This window comes from Acipenser ruthenus, chromosome 4 (genome assembly GCF_902713425.1).
Source record: "Acipenser ruthenus chromosome 4, fAciRut3.2 maternal haplotype, whole genome shotgun sequence".
In the NCBI taxonomy this organism is placed as follows: Eukaryota; Metazoa; Chordata; class Actinopteri; order Acipenseriformes; family Acipenseridae; genus Acipenser; species Acipenser ruthenus.
Window position 1 is genome coordinate 99,559,613 of NC_081192.1, and position 19,276 is coordinate 99,578,888.

The 19,276-nt window shown below is 41.9% G+C and overlaps 1 protein-coding gene across 3 annotated transcripts in view; it reads right to left on the reverse strand.

Moving 5' to 3' along the window:
- Window positions 1–19,276, reverse strand: part of LOC117400736 (outer dynein arm-docking complex subunit 2-like) — an 86,327-nt gene that overhangs the window by 52,455 nt on the left and 14,596 nt on the right. For all 3 annotated transcript variants that reach the window (XM_034001035.3, XM_059023217.1, XM_034001036.2), the window contains 2 exons: window positions 17,860–18,012; window positions 17,224–17,371 (listed from right to left, as the gene is read on the reverse strand). In XM_034001035.3, the coding sequence (XP_033856926.3) occupies window positions 17,224–17,371; window positions 17,860–18,012 (301 nt within the window). The remainder of the gene's footprint in view (window positions 1–17,223; window positions 17,372–17,859; window positions 18,013–19,276) is intronic.

The following is a 19,276-nucleotide window of genomic DNA, read 5'->3' on the forward strand; positions in this document are numbered from 1 at the left end:
CAGCAATATCCTTTTTGTAACAAGGTGACCAGAACTGAACACAGTATTCTAGATAAGGTCTTACTAATGCATTGTAAAGTTTTAACAGTACTTCCATTGATTTAAATTCCACACTTTTCACTATAGAGAATATCCGAGCATCTTGTTGGCCTATAGCTTCCCCACATTGCCTAGATGAAGATATTTCTGAGTCAACCTAAACTTATAGATCTTTTTCATAGATTCCTTCAATTTCAGTATCTTCCATATGGTATTTATAATGGACATATTTATTGCCTGCCTGCAGTACTTTACACCTCTCTATTAAACGTCATTTGCCATGTGTCTGCCCAGTTCTGAATGCTGTCTAGATCATTTTGAACGACCTTTGCTACTGGAACGGTGTTTGCCACTCCTCCTATTTTTGTGTCGTCTGCAAATTTAACAAGTTTGTTTACTATACCAGAATCTAAGTCATTAATGTAGATTAGGAAGAACAGAGAACCTAATACTGATTCCTGTGGTACTTCACTGGTTACCCGGCTACATTTTGAGGTTTCTCCTCTAATCAGTACTTTCTGTTTTCTACATGTTAACCACTCCCTAATCCATGTGCATGCATTTCCTGGAACCCCTATTGCGTTCAGTTTGAGAATTAATCTTTTATGTGGGACTTTGTCAAAAGCTTTCTGGAAATCTAAATAAACCATGTCGTATGCTTTACAATAATCCATTGTCGATGCTGCATCCTCAAGAAAATCAAGCAGGTTAGTTAGACACAATCTCCCTTCCCTAAAACCATGCTGACTGTCTCCCAGGGTACTGTTACCATATAGGTAATTTTTTATTTTTGATTTTATTATAGTTTCCATAAGTTTAGATAGAATAGAAGTCAGGCTTATTGGTCTGTAGTTACCTCGTTCGGTTTTGTCTCCCTATTTGTGGATCGGTATTACGTTTGCAATTCTCCAGTCTGTCGGTACAACCCCTGTCTCAAGAGACTGTTGCATGATCTTACTTAGCAGTTTGTAAATAACTTCTTTCATTTCTTTGAGTAGTATTGGGAGGATCTCATCCAGCCCAGGGGATTTGTTTATTTTAAGAGCTCCTAGTCCCTTTAACACTTTTGCCTCTGTTATGCTAGTTACTTAAAATTGGATAGGACAGGTAGACATGTGGGGTATGTTGTCCATATCCTCCTTTATAAAAACTTGTGAAAAGTAATAATTTAATATATTTGCTTTTTTTTCTTCATCTATGATGTTGCCATTTGCATCTCTTAGACATTTTACTTCCTCCTTGAATGTTCTTTTTGGAATTGTTCATTTTTACCCCTCTCTTGGCCTTTCGAACTTCCCTTTTGACTTGCGCTTGCAGTTAGAAAGCCTTGCACAATCTGCAAAAAAAAATTCTAAACTTGATCATTTTCTCATGTCAGTAGTTTAGAAATATTTACAGTACTTACAATTGTTTTGTTTCAGGTTTTTAAAAAAAATATTTACTGTAACTAACTTAATGAGAAAATGAGACAGCAACAGGAGCTTGAGGAGCTGGCACACCCACAATTCTTGGAAGTTTACACCCCTAACAGACAGAAAGCCACCAGGGAGATAGAAGAGGGTCAAAACAGCTGGGTTCAGGTAGGCAAAGACAGGAAAAAAAAGAAACTTAGTCAAACATAACCACCAGAAATGAAAACATCAAACAAATTTGAGCCACTTCAAAACTTAGATGATCAAAACCAACATCAAGAGAACGAAAGGAACAACACCAACGTTGTCTCAGAAGGTAAAAAAAAAACCCAAAACATAATTAAAATGTTGTAGTCACGCCTCGAAATGGAGGAGGACCGTGTTTGAATTGCAGAGAATAACCAGTCTGTACAGTATTGAGCACCGAGTTGTCCGAGGTGCACTGAAGCCAGTACTCCAGGTGATTCCCTGAAAAGGCAGCAAATTGGTAGGGCTTCTGCTTTGCCTGAGGCTTTTGCCTTGCGCTTGATGGCGGATCTTATTGAAGTTCCCCCTTTTTGCAGCCACGGGTCGGTTGTGCCGGTCTCTGAGGTTGCTGGAACCTTGGTCTCTAGTTTGGCGCTGGTCTACGTACTAGAGGCAGCCTCTTTGGAAGCAGGTACACCAGTTCCTTCGTAGAATCCCCCGCCCGATGACACTATGCGTGCCTGAGACAGCCAGAGCTGACATCTTGCAGCTACTAAAGCAGCCAGGTTCCTATCCACTGCCTGCCCGTTGAATTTTGAAATACGGATCAGGTTTTTATTCACAAGCCGCAGTTCCTCAAGCTGCTGTGGTGTGGGCCTGTGACTCTGTGAAAGAGATTTCAACAAGCAGCTCTGGTAAGCAATCAAGATGCTGTTATAACCCAGTCGCGCAGCAAAAGCACCAGCTGAGTAAGTCTTTTTAAGCATAATCTCAGAAACCCTGCACTACTTATTTGGACAGGTAGCATCTTTATTTAAAAGCGCTAGTTTTGGGGCTTGCACCAATGATGCGATAGCGGCATCTACTGGTGGAAAATCAGCCAAGCCAAGTTTTTCTACCTCATGCAGGCTGTACAGCGTTCCCAAAGAACGTGAAGCAGCAGGTGCTTTAGCCGGGTGACCCCAGGATGAATGCACTTCAAAAAGGAAATCCGGATGTACCGGAGGAGACACCTGAGAGGAAACGGGATCATCCTCAAAAAGTCTTTCCGTTTGTCATCTACAGGCCATGGAACATTCAAAACATCTGTGGCCCTTTTATCAGTGGCAAAAGCTCAGGACAGGCATCTGCCATGCCTGTCCTCTGTGGGGAGACCCCTCTTGCATATGTCACAAGAATGAAAACCCAGCATAATGCAGTAGTACGTAATGCAAATGATCTTTAACTGTAATCGCTATAACAGTATAGCATATATTACTAGTACCCAAGGAGACTGCTGAACACGTACGCAGCAATGCTGCTATGCCGCTGGCAGTGTGACAACAGTGGTAAATGACTCTAACCAGTGCTGACTAGATCAAAGGTGGTACTGTCTTGTATCGAATGCTTAACACCTGCACTGTTTACTATAGTAAAATGTACGGTACACACAGAACGCGTCTATTGTGCACAAGCACAATAAAATAGGAAAACCAGGTGGGGAGCACGACAGACAAAATTGAAATGGTAGAAATGACAAACGACTGCTTCCTAACGCAATTTGTCAAGGCACCGACGAGAGGGGAGGCATGCCTTGATTTAGTCTTTTCAAATAACAGAAGACAGAATAACTACAACAGAGGTCACAGAACCATTGGCAAACTCAGATCACAACATGGTCTCATTTGAAGTGCTTTTTAAAACCCAACGACTAAAGCTAAAGTTTACAATTTTAAAAAGGCAAACTATGAAGGAATGAAACAGAGACTAAAATAAGTAGATTGGAGTAAAATACAGAAAACATCCACAACAGGAGACAAATCAAAATCTAAAGCAAAAAGGCCAAAATGGTTTAAAAGATCAATTAAACAAAAAATATTCAGAGAAAAAAAAAGCACTTTACAGACCGTTTAAAAGGGACCAAGAACAAAGTACAGAGAAACAGTACTTGGAACTGCCAACTCAAAATTAGAAAGGCCAAGAGAGGTAGAAATGAGCATTCCTAAGGGGGCTAAAACCAATTCCAAAAACTTTTTTCCAATATTATAACAGCAAGAGAGCATTCAAAGAGGAGGTAAAATGGCAAAATCATAGACGAAAAGAAAAAAAATAGCAAATATACTAAATGATTACCTTTCACAAGTTTTTACAAAGGAGGACTCGGAGAACATGGCCCACATGTTGACCTGTTCCTATCCAGTTTTAAATAACTTTAGCATAACAGAGGCAGAAGTGTTAAAGGGACTAGGAACTCTTAAGATAAACAAATCCCCTGGGTCGGATGAGATCCTCCCAATAGTACTCAATGAAATGAAAGAAGTTATTTACAAACCGCTAACCAAGATCATGAGACAGGGGTTGCACCGACAGACTGGAGAATTGCAAACGTAATACCGATCCACAAAAAGGGAGACAAAACCGAACAAGGTAACTACAGACTAATGAGCCTGACTTCTATTATATGTAAACTTATGGAAACTATAATAAAATCCAAAATAAAAAAATACCTATATGGTAACAGTATCCTGGGAGACAGTCAGCATGGTTTTAGGAAAGGGAGATCGTGTCTAACTAACCTGCTTGATTTTTGACGATGCAACATCGACAATGGATAATTGCAAAGCATATGACATGGTTTATTTAGATTTCCTGAAAGCTTTCGACAAAGTCCCACATAAAAGATTAATTCTCAAACTGAACGCAGTTGGGATTCAAGGAAATGCATGCACATGGATTAGGGAGTGGTTAACATGTAGAAAACAGAAAGTACTGATTAGAGGAGAAACCTCAAAATGTAGCGAGGTAACCTGTGGAGTACCACAGGGATCAGTATTAGGTCCTCTGCTATTCCTAATCTACATTAATGACTTAGATTCTGGTATAGTAAGTGTAGGAGCCGAATTGCAATTTTGCATTTTGATTATAAAAAATAATGTATTCTTATTTTAGTTTATTTAGAAATGTGTAATTAGGCTTTCTAGCTAGAATGGCTGGGAAGCCTATTGTTTCTGTTAGGATTTTTTTTTTTTTTCTCCCGCTGTTTTCAAAAAATCTCTAAAATCAACACCATTGCAAGGAAACTCACGAAACTTGGTAGGGTGAAGGTCATAGGTCACATGGTGTGGCAGCCATATTGGATTTTACAAGAATTTTGGACAATTTAAAAAAATCATCTTCTCCAAACTGGTTTACAGCAGAGACCTGAAACTTGGTGCACATACTCCCCTCATGGCCTAGATTTAAGTCGATCGGTCGCATCGTTTGGCGGCCATATTGGATTTGTTGAAAATATTCAAACGACTTCTTCTTTGAATCCGTTATGCTGATTGAAGCCAAACTTTGCATACATAGCCCTGGCAAGGTTGTCTATCAAGTTTGTGCAAAGCAACTCGCTACATAAAAAAACATGGCCGCCGTGAGCCAATCAAATTTCAGCAATGGTGAAATTGCACATATTTGCACATATAACCTTGCTAAAGCTCAAATGCAAAACTTGTTTAGAACTCCTTTGAGAGTTTAGACAGTGTCATAGTTACTATGTAATACACAAATGAACCCATATATGCTCTATTCAAAAATTAACTTGACCGTGACCTTTGACCTGTCCTTAAGGTCAAATGCAAAACTAGCTTATAACTCCTTACAGAGTGCAGATAGGGTAATGGTTACTATGGAACACAGATAGGAACAAGAATGCCTTGGAAGCCGTCAAGTTGCTTGCAACTTCTAGTTATTATTATTACTGTTTATGGATTGGTATGTGCTCCTTTTCTATGCACTGCGCCCTCAAGTGGTAGTTTTGTTTATAGCTAATAACATTATTATTTTAGAATCCGGTTTTGAAAGAAAACAGTGAAAAGAGAACACAGATGACGCAGTGAGTTTTTGTAAGCGAGGAGCAAATACAGTTTTTGATCGTTGATAAGTATATAGATTAATAACAAGACTGTATACATAGAAATCATAAAGGGACAGTAAGAATATAACAGGACCTAAGGATAAAGGATATAAAGACATAAGGATAAGAAAATAGTTAAACTAAAAAATATTTGTTTATGCTTTTGGATGGAGTTACTGTCATGAGACATATTGCTGTATTGGAAGAATTTTCCACTCGTTTGACTATTATTGGATGTAAGTAAATAAAAGCTTATTGTTTTCGGAAGATTGGGAAGTCTATACGCTTGGAATTATTCTATATAAGTTAAGAGTTGGAAGTGATATGTGAAGCAGTGACTGGATGACGAGTCATAATATATAGGATACCTAGCTTACAAAAACTAACAAGTAGGAAAATCATTTATTAAAAAGCCACCACAGTAACCAAACTTGTTAAATTTGCAGACGACACAAAAATAGGAGGAGTGGCAAACACCATTGCAGCAGCAAAAGTCATTCAAAATGATCTAGACAGCATTCAGAACTGGGAAGACACATGGCAAATGACATTTAATAGAGAAAAATGTAAGGTACTGCACGCAGGAAATACAATGTGCATTATAAATATCATGTGGGAGATACTGAAATTAAAGAAGGAATCTATGAAAAAGACCTAGTTGTTTATGTTGATTCAGAAATGTCTTCATCTAGATAATGTGGGGAAGCTATAAAAAAGGCCAACAAAATGCTCGGATATATAGTGAAAAGTGTTCAGTTCTGGTCACCTCGCTACAAAAAGGATATTGCTGCTCTAGAAAGAGATACATGCTCTTTGTATGCAGAAAGAGATACATGTTCTTTGTATGCAGTTACAAAGAACAGCGACCAGAATTATTCCAGGTTTAAAAGGCATGTCACATACAGACAGGCTAAAAGAACCTTGAACAAAGAAGAATATGCAGCGATCTGATTCAAGCATTCAAAATTCTAAAAGGTATTGACAATGTCAACCCAAGGGACTTTTTCAACCTGAAAAAAGAAACAAGGACCAGGGGTCACAAATGGAGATTAGATAAAGGAGCATTCAGGACAGAAAATAGAAGGCACTTTTTTTACACAGAGAATTGTGGGAGTCTGGAACCAACTCCACAGTAATGTTGTTGAAGCCGACACCCTGGGATCCTTCAAGAAGCTGCTTGGATCAATAAGCTACTAACAACCAAACAAGCAAGATGGGCCGAATGGCCACGTCTCGTTTGTAACCTTTCTGATGTTCTTATGTTCCAATAGTAATTGTCACTTCCATAATCAGTCTCCCCATTTAAACCTTGGGGTGTATCTTGCACCTTTGATCCTGTGATCCACTAAGAAGCTGCTTGATGAGATTCTGGGAACAATAAGCTACTAACAACCAAACGAGTAAGATGGGCCGAATGGCCTCCTCTCATTTGTAAACTTTCTTATGTTCTTAACTGCCGTTATCCCCTTATTTTAATTTCCTTATTTTTACCACAACAAAACCAAAACGGTAGGAAATACTATTCTATATTGTATTACAGTGTTTATTATCATTATTTGTCCATCTTATCAGTTCATCCATAAATGTAACATAGTTACTCTGCAATTTGTATGTTAAATGCGGGAACGACATTTCTGAGTTTAGTTTATGTTAAACTGAGGAGAATATATGCTGTTAAATAGTCCCTTGCGATCGCAGAAAAAAAAAACGGAATTAGCCTCTAGTTGCAGAATTTTCAATGCATAGCAAAAAAATGAAAAGTTGTGAATTTTTCTGCAGAATCTAGGTTCTGGAGAAGTCAGGGTTAAACTAGTGTTGAGAAGAGACGTAAGCAGTGCGTTTGGAGGAATTAAGAAATAAAGGGGCAGTGCGTGATTATTGTGCTAGGTGAAACAGTTATTTTAAATGTCAGCTTTACTTTCCAAAGGGTATAAAACATGTAAATTAGCAGTTATATTTCATTTTTTTCAAACTGCAAAAAATGTACTCAGCAGTAATATGTTTTTCTAGCAAATTTGTAGCTTTTAAAGACTATATATAGGACTGTGAACAGACTGGCTGGTGGTGGCATCAGGCTAGGAAATGCTGGACACAGAGTGGTGAGTGAATTGCGCTGTTGTGCCGGTTTATTATAAATAAAAGATTTAAACACAAAACAACACACAGAACAAAACAGCATGTTGGGCAAAATAAATACAGACAAAACAGACAGTGGACGAACCCTAAACAAATATCATGCGGGTCCCCCTGCAGGAGTAGCAATTGTTATGATTTTCTTTGTTTTTATTTCTCCTCTCTATCTCTCCCATTCTCCACTGCGAACACACCAACACCGAGTGAGTGAATCGTGCATCTATATATACAGCTGTGCCGGGATTCAATTACTAATTAATCATTAATTTCAATCCCAGCACATGAACTAATTTGTGCACTCCCCGTGCCCACATAATAATACACATTTTATCGGCACGTGAAGTGATTGTGCAATCCCCGTGCCTAAATACAACAAAATATATTTTAAATCACCTGTGCTACATAACCCACACTCCATGCACCAACACATACACAACACATAAAACGCAAAATTTTGATACATTACATAAAGAATGATACATTACATAAAGCTTAATTTAAATGTTATTGTTTTTTGTTTTCTTTTTATCAAATAAAGAGAGTAATTTTATATTTAATAAGTGCAATAACCCACTCCAGGGTGTGCGGTAAGACATATACCTTATTGCACTTGTGGGTGGTTGAAGGCACGAGGCCTATGCCTCACAACACACCTGGCGTGCATAAGATAGGCCTATGTCTTTTCGCACACCTGTTGTGTGTTACTGCTTACTTAACTAACTGTTAACTTACTTTCTCTTATTTATTAATACTCATTTGCACTATTTTTCATTGAAAAGTAATTGCCGCAGAAAATACATTTCCTCTTTGCAGATTTTAGGACATTTTACTGCAAATTTCCGCGGGGGCAAATTAAAATTGAACAAAAACGGTCCCGTGGATAAGCGATAAAAGTCAATGCTTGGCTTCAGCGCAGGGAGCTATGTCCTTGCAGGCTTGAATCTAAGCTGCTGGTTGACAAATCATTAAAAAAAAATAAAAATAAAAATAATAATTCTGAATAAATAAATAGTTATTATTAAGTTAAACTGTATTTGTTTATTTATGTAGCCAATAATGACCTTAATATATGAATTCTAAGCAAAATTACAGAATATCCTACACTCTGGCCTTTCCCTTTTTGTTGCCAGTTTAGAGCCCTGTATACACCTTCATCTAAAGGGTTTTGATCTGTCTGTTGTTATCTGTATTGTAGCACTTTCTGATTTCCAAGTTATGCATTAGCCGTAGCCCTTTTTAAAAAAATATTTAACTAAAAGTAACTGCATCATATTTTTTTCACAAAAAAATGTAACGTGTTAAAATTACAGTTACAAGTTAATGAAAAATGTAATGCAGTAATGCAGTTACAGGAAGTAGAGCATTTAGTGTAAGTAGCTTGGCTCTCATCAGTCCTTATATTGTTGTATGAGGAATAATACTAATCCCTCCTAAATTATTTACAGTATTCATCACATCTGTCAACTCTTTAAATAAGTACAATTCATTGGTTTTCACCGTTGGCAGGTCTACATAAAATGTTCTGTTTCAAATCACGTTTTATTTTTTCACAATTTTCCAAAAATACACAGGAAGATAAAATGTCTTATATTTAAAAAATATGTATACATTCTGATCTAATACAAACCACACTCATCAACCAGCAAGAAATTATTACAATAGGATTAAGTATGAATTAATGCAGCAGTGCTTTGTAGCTGATTTTAGAGTACATGTAATTATTATTTGTAAAAGTACAAATTAACCATGGCTGTGTTTTCAATAAAAATATAACTACTATAATTATAAGAGAAGTACCTTTGCAATAAAATACTTTCCAACAGCAGGATTTGATGCAATGACCTACCATAAGCAACACAAGCTAAGGCTTTATTTATTGAGCTACACAGAGAGTTCGGCATACTGCTGAGATTTCAGTGTTTTTTTCAATCTCGACTTTATACTGTGTTTGTAATTTATATTTCTAAAAGTGAGAATGTACTTTTGACAATTGCAGGGAAGCACTGATGCAGCTCTATGCCATTTCCCTGTTTGTCTTTTTTTTATTTTTATAAAAAGTTTCATTGGTCCTTGCGTTATTTGTTCTTAAGTTGTGGGATAAGCAGTTCTTTAAAATGTACAGTTGGATTACAGCAGATAAGGAAGTGTATTTCTGTAACAGGAAGATGATTATTCTTCAGTTTGTCCTTGGATATTTACGTATTTTCGCACATGGAAAAATGTTAATTGAACCAAACTGGTCTACCCCTTCCAGGTGTTCATTTATACTGGAAAACATATTTCCAAAATCTAGAAAAGTGTAGTACGATGACGGTATGATAACATCAATATTCTAGAAAAAGAAAGTTCAATTTTGGTTGCCAAAAGTCGTTATAAAAATAGCCAATAATTGTGTGCATCTTTGCATCTTAAGCCCCTTTCACACTGGCACTTTTACCCAGGTCCGGACCCAGGTTCTGGCTACCCGGGTCACACTCCCACGTAGTGTGAAACCACGTACCCGGGTTAACCCGGATCCCAGCGACTCAGCTCAGGATGTGGGTTGACACGCTTTGACCTGGGTTGAGCGAGACACAATGCATGACGGCCATTCATAAGATGACGAAATAACAAACAGGCATGGCTGCATGAACGTTGTACTTCCGCACGGAACGTTTTTGTTTATTCCTGTGGCGGAGTGTACCGCCCCTATTTATTATTATTTGTATTTTTGTTTGTGGCGCAGATAAAAGTGCCGCGTCTTTTATTATTATATTTAAAAACCCCGTGAGGATGCATGGCTGATCAGCTACTGATTATTTAACTAGCTGACAGTCATGCATCCTTACCAAACGCGTGCAGACTCTGGCCGAGGGGTAATAAGATAATTAACAACTAGTTAATCCCTCGGCCAGAGTATATAAACCTGCAGCTCTCTGCACTCGGGGTTGAGTGTAGAGAGGAGAGTACGGGAGAGCGGAGAGAGAGAGCGTGAGAACATATAAAATTAACAATTGCTATATTTAAACAAATATACTTGTTTCTATTTGTTTGGCCATCGCGCCTTTTTGTTTGGTGTTTTGTTCATTGTTTAAATCTTTTGTTTCTGTTTATTTACTTAATAAATCCATGCTGAGTGCAATAGCATTCAGCTTCACCCGCCCATCCACTGTTTTGGTTTGAGTTACTTCCTGGTCCGTGACGTCATCAACCTCACCACTGCGAGCCAGACTGTCACATATGGTGTCAGAGTGGGATAAACAACGCCTCCAACAGCCGGACCAGGAAAGGAAAGGACGGTTTTTTTTTTTGTTCTTTTTCAAATAGTGTTTTTTTGTGTTCGAAAAAAAAAAATGGATAAAGTGGATGCCTACATGGAGAGGTGGCATGAGCATCAGAGGGAGGTAAAGGAAGGAGGGGCTACGTGGTGCCTCGCCTGCCTGGAGTATGGGCACCTCCCTGGAGTATGGGCACCTCCCTGAGGTGTGCCATATGAAGACCCCCTCTTTGTGCAGGCCTTTGATCGAGGTGAGGTGGAGACTGCGGAGGAGTGGATCCACCTGAAGGCCATATCATCGCCGCAGGTGGATCAGGAAACCTGCCTCAAAGGGGAGGAGTGGTGCTTTGCCGTCAGCAAGGTCGGGCATAAACCACCTGACCAACCCCCTCCATGGCAGGAGGTGGAACTGCTGGTCCCGAAGAAGGGAAGGAGGGGTGGTGCCAAGAAGGCAAAGAAGCAGGCTCCAGCGCCTGAGGGGGAGCGCGAGCATCCAGCGCCCAGAAAGGGGGAGCGCAAGCATCCAGCGCCCAGAAGGGGGGAGCACGAGCATCCAGCGCCCAGAAGGGGGGAGCGCGAGCATCCAGCGCCCAGAAGGGGGGAGCGCGAGCATCCAACGCCCAGAAGGGGGGAGCGCGAGCATCCAGCGCCCAGAAGGGGGGAGCGCGAGCATCCAACGCCCAGAAGGGGGGAGCGCGAGCATCTGGCACCCAGAAGGGGGGAGCGCGAGCATCCGGCGCCCAGAAGGGGGGAGCGCGAGCATCCGGCGCCCAGAAGGAGGGAGCGCGAGCATCCGGCGCCCAGAAGGGGGGAGCGCGAGCATCCGGCGCCCAGAAGGAGGGAGCGCGAGCATCCGGCGCCCAGAAGGAGGGAGCGCGAGCATCCGGCTCCCAGAAGGAGGGAGCGCGAGCATCCGGCGCCCAGAAGGAGGGAGCGCGAGCATCCGGCGCCCAGAAGGAGGGAGCGCGAGCATCCGGCGCCCAGAAGGGGGGAGCGCGAGCATCCGGCGCCCAGAAGGAGGGAGCGCGAGCATCCGGCGCCCAGAAGGAGGGAGCGCGAGCATCCGGCGCCCAGAAGGGGGGAGCGCGAGCATCCGGCGCCCAGAAGGAGGGAGCGCGAGCATCCGGCGCCCAGAAGGGGGGAGCGCGAGCATCCAGCGCCCAGAAGGGGGGAGCGCGAGCATCCAGCACCCAGAAGGGGGGAGCGCGAGCATCCAGCGCCCAGAAGGAGGGAGCGCGAGCATCCGGCGCCCAGAAGGGGGGAGCGCGAGCATCCGGCGCCCAGAAGGAGGGAGCGCAAGCATCCGGCGCCCAGAAGGGAGGAGCGCGAGCATCCGGCTCCCAGAAGGAGGGAGCGCGAGCATCCGGCGCCCAGAAGGGGGGAGCGCGAGCATCCGGCGCCCAGAAGGGGGGAGCGCGAGCATCCGGCGCCCAGGAGGGGGGAGCGCGAGCATCCGGCACCCAGAAGGGGGGAGCGCGAGCATCCGGCGCCCAGAAGGAGGGAGCGCGAGCATCCGGCGCCCAGAAGGGGGGAGCGCGAGCATCCGGCGCCCAGAAGGAGGGAGCGCGAGCATCCGGCGCCCAGAAGGGGGGAGCGCGAGCATCCGGCGCCCAGAAGGGGGGAGCGCGAGCATCCGGCGCCCAGAAGGGGGGAGCGCGAGCATCCGGCGCCCAGAAGGGGGGAGCGCGAGCATCCGGCACCCAGAAGGGGGGAGCGCGAGCATCCGGCGCCCAGAAGGAGGGAGCGCGAGCATCCGGCGCCCAGAAGGGGGGAGCGCGAGCATCCGGCACCCAGAAGGAGGGAGCGCGAGCATCCGGCGCCCAGAAGGGAGGAGCGCGAGCATCCGGCTCCCAGAAGGAGGGAGCGCGAGCATCCGGCGCCCAGAAGGGGGGAGCGCGAGCATCCGGCGCCCAGAAGGGGGGAGCGCGAGCATCCGGCGCCCAGAAGGGGGGAGCGCGAGCATCCGGCGCCCAGAAGGAGGGAGCGCGAGCATCCGGCGCCCAGAAGGGGGGAGCGCGAGCATCCGGCGCCCAGAAGGGGGGAGCGCGAGCATCCGGCGCCCAGAAGGGGGGAGCGCGAGCATCCGGCGCCCAGAAGGGGGGAGCGCGAGCATCCGGCGCCCAGAAGGGGGGAGCGCGAGCATCCGGCGCCCAGAAGGGGGGAGCGCGAGCATCCGGCGCCCAGAAGGGGGGAGCGCGAGCATCCGGCGCCCAGAAGGGGGGAGCGCGAGCATCCGGCGCCCAGAAGGGGGGAGCGCGAGCATCCGGCGCCCAGAAGGGGGGAGCGCGAGCATCCAGGGCCCAGAAGGGGGGAGCGCGAGCATCCGGCGCCCAGAAGGGGTGAGCGCGAGCATCCAGCGCCCAGGCCTCCAGCAGCAGAGGAAGAATACCTGCTGCCTCTGCCTCCGCCACCTCCACCGCCAGGAGCAGAGCAGCAGGAGCTGCCTCTACCTCCACAACCTCCACCAGCAGAGGGTGAATGCCTGCTGGTTATGCCTCAACCGCCGTGGGAGGACTGCTTGCCCCTCCCACCTCCACCAGCAGAGGGTGAATGCCTGCTGGTTCCGTCACAAGCGCCGTGGGAGGACTGCTTACCGCTCCCAGCTCCACCAGCAGAGGGTGAATGCCTGCTGGTTCCGCCTCAACCACGGTGGGAGGACTGCTTGCCGCTCCCAGCTCCACCAGCAGAGGGTGAATGCCTGCTGGTTCCGCCTCAGCCGCCGAGGGAGGACTGCTTTCCCCTCCCACCTCCACCAGCAGAGGGTGAATACCTGCTGGTTCCACATCCACCGTCATGGGAAGGACTGCTCCTGCCCTGCCTCGCACCGCCCAAGGATGCCTGCCTCGCTTCGCCCAAGGATGCCTGCCTCGCTTCGCCCAAGGGTGCCTGCCTCGCTTCGCCCAAGGATGCCTGTTGCTCCACATCGCCCGGGGCTGCCTGTTGCTGTTGCCTGTTGCTCCTGAGGATCCGCTGCTGCTGCCGTCGCCCCCCAAGGGTCCGCTGCGGCTGCCATTGCCTGCCGAAGGTCTGCAGATGCTACCTTCGCCTCCCGAGGGTCCTGTTTTGCCTGGGGTCGCTACCAGTCCTGCCATGTGGCAGGAAATACTGTGGCTGGAGCCCCATGAAGGGCAGCTGCCGGCCACGAAGAAGGGGGGAGGTCAGAATACCAGCTCCCCCAGCCGCACTTTCGCGGCAGGAAATACTGTGGCTGGAGACTCGGGGTTGAGTGTAGAGAGGAGAGTACGGGAGAGCGGAGAGAGAGAGCACGAGAACATATAAAATTAACAATTGCTATATTTAAACAAATATACTTGTTTCTATTTGTTTGGCCATCGCGCCTTTTTGTTTGGTGTTTTGTTCATTGTTTAAATCTTTTGTTTCTGTTTATTTACTTAATAAATCCACGCTGAGTGCAATAGCATTCAGCTTCACCCGCCCATCCACTGTTTTGGTTTGAGTTACTTCCTGGTCCGTGACGTCATCAACCTCACCACTGCGAGCCAGACTGTCACAATTCCGTTCAATATATTTTTGTTGTTTGAGAGACACCATCAGCCAGATTGCAGCAGGGATGAAGAAACATTTGCTCTGATCAACATTTGGGCAGACAGTTCAATCCAAGCTTGGATCGAAGCGTATGGAACAAGCTGCTTCCGGGGCATTGATACACATACTGTTTACTTGCATCAGTCATCCAGATCAACTTTGCTTTATCAAAAGCAGTGTGAAATCGTGTAGTCGTCCCGCATGACACCGGGTCCTGACCCGGTTAGGTTCCGACCCGGGTAGAGCATGCCAGTGTGAAAGGAGCTTTAGTTACACAAATAGTTGCCACTGCCCACACATAAAATATGCTTGTTATTTCAACTTCAATGGAAAAAATTATTTTCTTCAGCTTCAGAAGCATCAACAAATGTGTGATAGATGTTTTACACTATTAAGTTAAAGTTTTAAGTACAAAAGATGCAAATCCTTATTGATTTTCCATTTTTAAAGTGTTTTTTCCCATTCCTTTATATTGTGTTTTGAATATATCTAATGAGCGAATCCCTTTTATTAAAATAATTAGCCTACTTATTTATCTTTTCAAATATAACAGAAATCCTACTGTATTGCCAAACATCTGCAAGCCACAGCATTGGTACATGTAGCATAAATTAAATACAGAGCTGCAGTAAGCACCAGCTGTTAAACTGCAGGGGCGCAAATATAACTTTCAGTTAAAGAAACCTAACAAGTTATGAAAAGTCTTAAGGTATAATTACATTTTATTATTAATCATATTGGTAAAAATAGTGCTTTTTTATTGCTTGAGAGTTTAGAGCCAGTTCCAATTAATTTGTTTAGCAAATAATTGGTAACAGCCCGTTAAAGCAAGTTCTATGAAACACTGTTTTGTTGCCATATATCTAATGCTAGCTAATTAGGCAATTTAGTTTCTGCTTGTAAAACAAATACCCTGTGGTTACCCAAATATCGATGCCAATTAAATAATATGGAAAGTATAATGCTATAAATGGTTACATTTCAGGTGTTCTGCATATGTTCAAGCCCTCTATTGCCAATGAATGCTCTTCAAAAATGTCTACAAATAAAAGCATTCTCTAAATTAATTCAGGGAAACGTGTCCAGTTGTTTGTTAATGAGCAAAACACATTTGAGAATAAACTATTGCAATTGTCATCTGTAATTTCCGTTTTAGTGGGCACGAAAGAACAATGTATTTAACCCTTACCTATTACTGCACCTTTCCTTTCATCTTTCCAAAGAGAAAATGTTATAGGGCAATTAGTCCAAATATAAGACCATAAATCATTTTATTTAAGACTTGCTGATTACTAACAAATACTTATTTATAACCATTTTTATGACACTATTTATTTCTTAAATAGTTACAAATGTATTGTAATCAAGATCTTAAAATTGCACTTTTTGGGCCATTTAAGTCCTCCCACAGATTTGCAGTGCAGTAGTTTTAATTAGCTTGTTTTGGGTGACATCAACTGTGTCAACTGTGACAAAACCAGGGAGCACATGGCTTTGCTACCTTCAGTCTTCCTGCACTGTATAGGAAAACTGCTCCTGGCGCTTAAGATCAACTACACTCTGGTGTCATTATTTAGAACTAGAGAGAACATTACAGTATAATATTTTTATACCAAATTGTCAGTTATTCTTTGTAGATTAACCTACCTGGCCAAACTAGTAGCAATACAATCTCATTCAACATTGGTCCAGCCCTTTTTGATCTGCCAACACTTGAATTCGGTTTTCATATTTCTCCCTCTCATACACACTGCTTTTCTGGCAGTCTCTAAAGTTAATTTGTCATGTATATATGCGGGAACAAAGGCAATGAAAACAGAGTGTAATTTTTTTCTTGACAATTAATAAACTCCATATGCATGGTCAAGAACACATCATCAATACAATGTTCCTCTAACATTTTGATATATGTATGTTGCAACTGCAGCTCTACTGTACCTGGCACTGCGAATGTATTTAAATTGTCCCTTTTTTCGAAGAACAAAGCCAAGTAGCAGACTGACTAACCACCTCATTAAACAAAATGTAATGATATACACTGTGCTGGACTAAACAGAAATATCTTGTATGTTAAATCATGCCACTTCTACATTATTTATTTTCACTGACAACTAAATCATTCAAATACTTATATAAACACAACCAGGGCTTGGTCTGCTGCACTCAACTTTGCTAATTACTGTTCTAATAAAAGTCATAGCAAAACAGATACTTCTGGGAATCAATTTTCTTTTAAAAGTAAGAATGGTGTGGCACAATTTTTACAGACCTTATTTCTCAAACCAAGAACAGCACCCGTTTATGAAATATTAATTAAGATATACCAAAAGGTTTTAAACCTGTTTTTGTTAAGAGCCTTCAGCTTTAGACAGTGAAAGCAAACACTTGAATGTAATGCAGTCCTTATCAGTATTTGTAATTTCCATAATTCCTTTGCTGTTAAAGACATACTGACTTGAATAAATGCATTATTTTAATGAAGTATTTATTCACTTATTAAGAACTGAAAGAGAATATTATATGTATAATTTCATGGACGTAGAATTCTCAAGATCCTGAAAATGGACAAAGTGTGACCCTGTATAATACTGTACAGTGTCAGTAATTCAAATTCTATTATAGGAATTTTGAATTAATAAATACAGTTTTATATTCATTAAAGGCACACAAAAAAAACAGTTGTTCAACAGACTATGAGTTCATATATTACATGTTAAATCAACATCAGCTCATCATAAACACATACTTCTTACTGAAACAAGTTGTACTCTTACCTTTAAGTACTTTACCAACTTCTGAATTTGCCAGTATTCCGAAGGTAAGTCTGTGTTTGACTCCTGACGGCGATCAGGCTGGTCTTCATCTTCTTCACTCTCTGAAGAACTCTCACTGAAATCTTCATCCCTAGCCCCAGGAGTCTTACTTATTTAACAAATAGAAGGACACATATTTGTCTTAATTTCTGGTTTTAAATCATCTTAAATTTCACACCTAGGGAATGTTACCAGCAAGTCATTTTACACAGTAATGTACAGTTTGAACGCTTCAGTATAACAACTAACACAAAGACTACCCAAGGATAACTTTATAGTTTCAGTGTTAAACGGAAAAATATGTATAGAGCATTGTGGCAGGACGAAAGCCCTGCTGAACTGACGTGTGTGTTTGTGTGGGGAATATTGGGTTGGCTCCAACCGCAGGTGTATAAATAAAGAAGGTGATCACGGGTGTTAATTTAAATTAATGTTGGTGTTAGAGGGGAAGGTGTGTTCCGTGCTGTGCTGTTCTTAAATATGAAAATAACATTTTAAATCGTATTAAATAATTAAAAACATATACAAATTATAGTTCATAAGAAATTCAAAAAACAAAAATATACGAAGCTTACCTATCCCACCCGACAAACTTACGTTTTTCGTGCAGAAGGTCTTCTTGGTAAATGTGCAGAAGAAAAATGTGCCTTGTTTTTAAATTCTGGACTCCGAGGAGGGATCCTTCCCTTTGCTGCAGTTTCTTTATCGGGTTTGCCAGTCTTTATAATTGTGAAATTTTCATTTTTTTCCCTAAAAAAAAATACATTTAAATTGTAAAATTATTAAAGCCCCAACAATCCAGTATCTTAATTCCAAAAACATGAGTGGTGTACCTACATTATATTGATTTACTTAAAGGAAATATTTATAGACCTGATAGTTTAACAAACAAAGTTTAACAGCATTTTGTACACGTTTTCCCGTTCTCTGAATCATTGCACTGCTTTTTGGATTCAGATTGAACATTAAAATGATTACATAACACTCAGCTCATGCAAAGTAAACTTTCAACCAAATACTGGTATATATATATATATATATAAAAAGGGGGTTTACTATTTTACATATGCTTCTGCAGTAAGTTGCCATTATACAATATTACAATTTTGATCTATTTACCTCTGTTACGGTAAGGACAGTTAAGCCTAAAAAACTGTTATGCCCAACAGGAAGGGCAATTTGAACATGTAGCAGTAAATGCAACGTTGCTTTTTGATTGAAACATAACTGTACTGTCAAATCAGCCTTGCTCTTTCATAATTTTGCTTAATCGTGTCTGTCCATCGTGTCTGTAACACTACATGGTGAACACAATAACTGGCTTCATTTTGCACAAATTGTTACCAAACTTTTCTCATACACTCCTAGCCTCATAGACTTTTAAATTGATTTAGCTATAATACAATATATTTATATTTTAACCAGTACATGCACTCTTTCATGTTTTTTTTCACATTCTTATTTTTGCAATTATGAGGGCCCACTGGTTACAAGTAAGTGGCCACAATTAACTTTATTCAATGAGGATAGCAGCTGACCATGTTAATTTACAGGAGGGAGTGGGTGAAATTCAGACCAAAACAAAACTAAAACAACATGAAATGTCTTAAAAACTATAGCTCATGATTACTCCAGTTCCATATTTTAAAATAAATATTCACACAATAAACCACATGAAGAAATAGGATAAATATTTTGAGCATAACATGTAAGCTACATAAAATCATAGACCACAATGTAGTTTACAAACAAATTGAAACACTTTTTAAGCTTGTATGCGATGAACAAAAAACGCTACAATCTAATAAAATAAAAATAAAATCTACTTGCATGTCTAGCTAATAATCTATAATAATGACCTTAAACGACGCAATATATATGGAAACAATTACTACATTAAAGTGCTATTTAAAATAAAACTTGAAACACATGATTCAACAATAGTAATACATCTTGTAGCTCTTATCAAACAGGATGCGTTCTTGCAGAGCTGTGCACGTCACTCTAGTCTGGA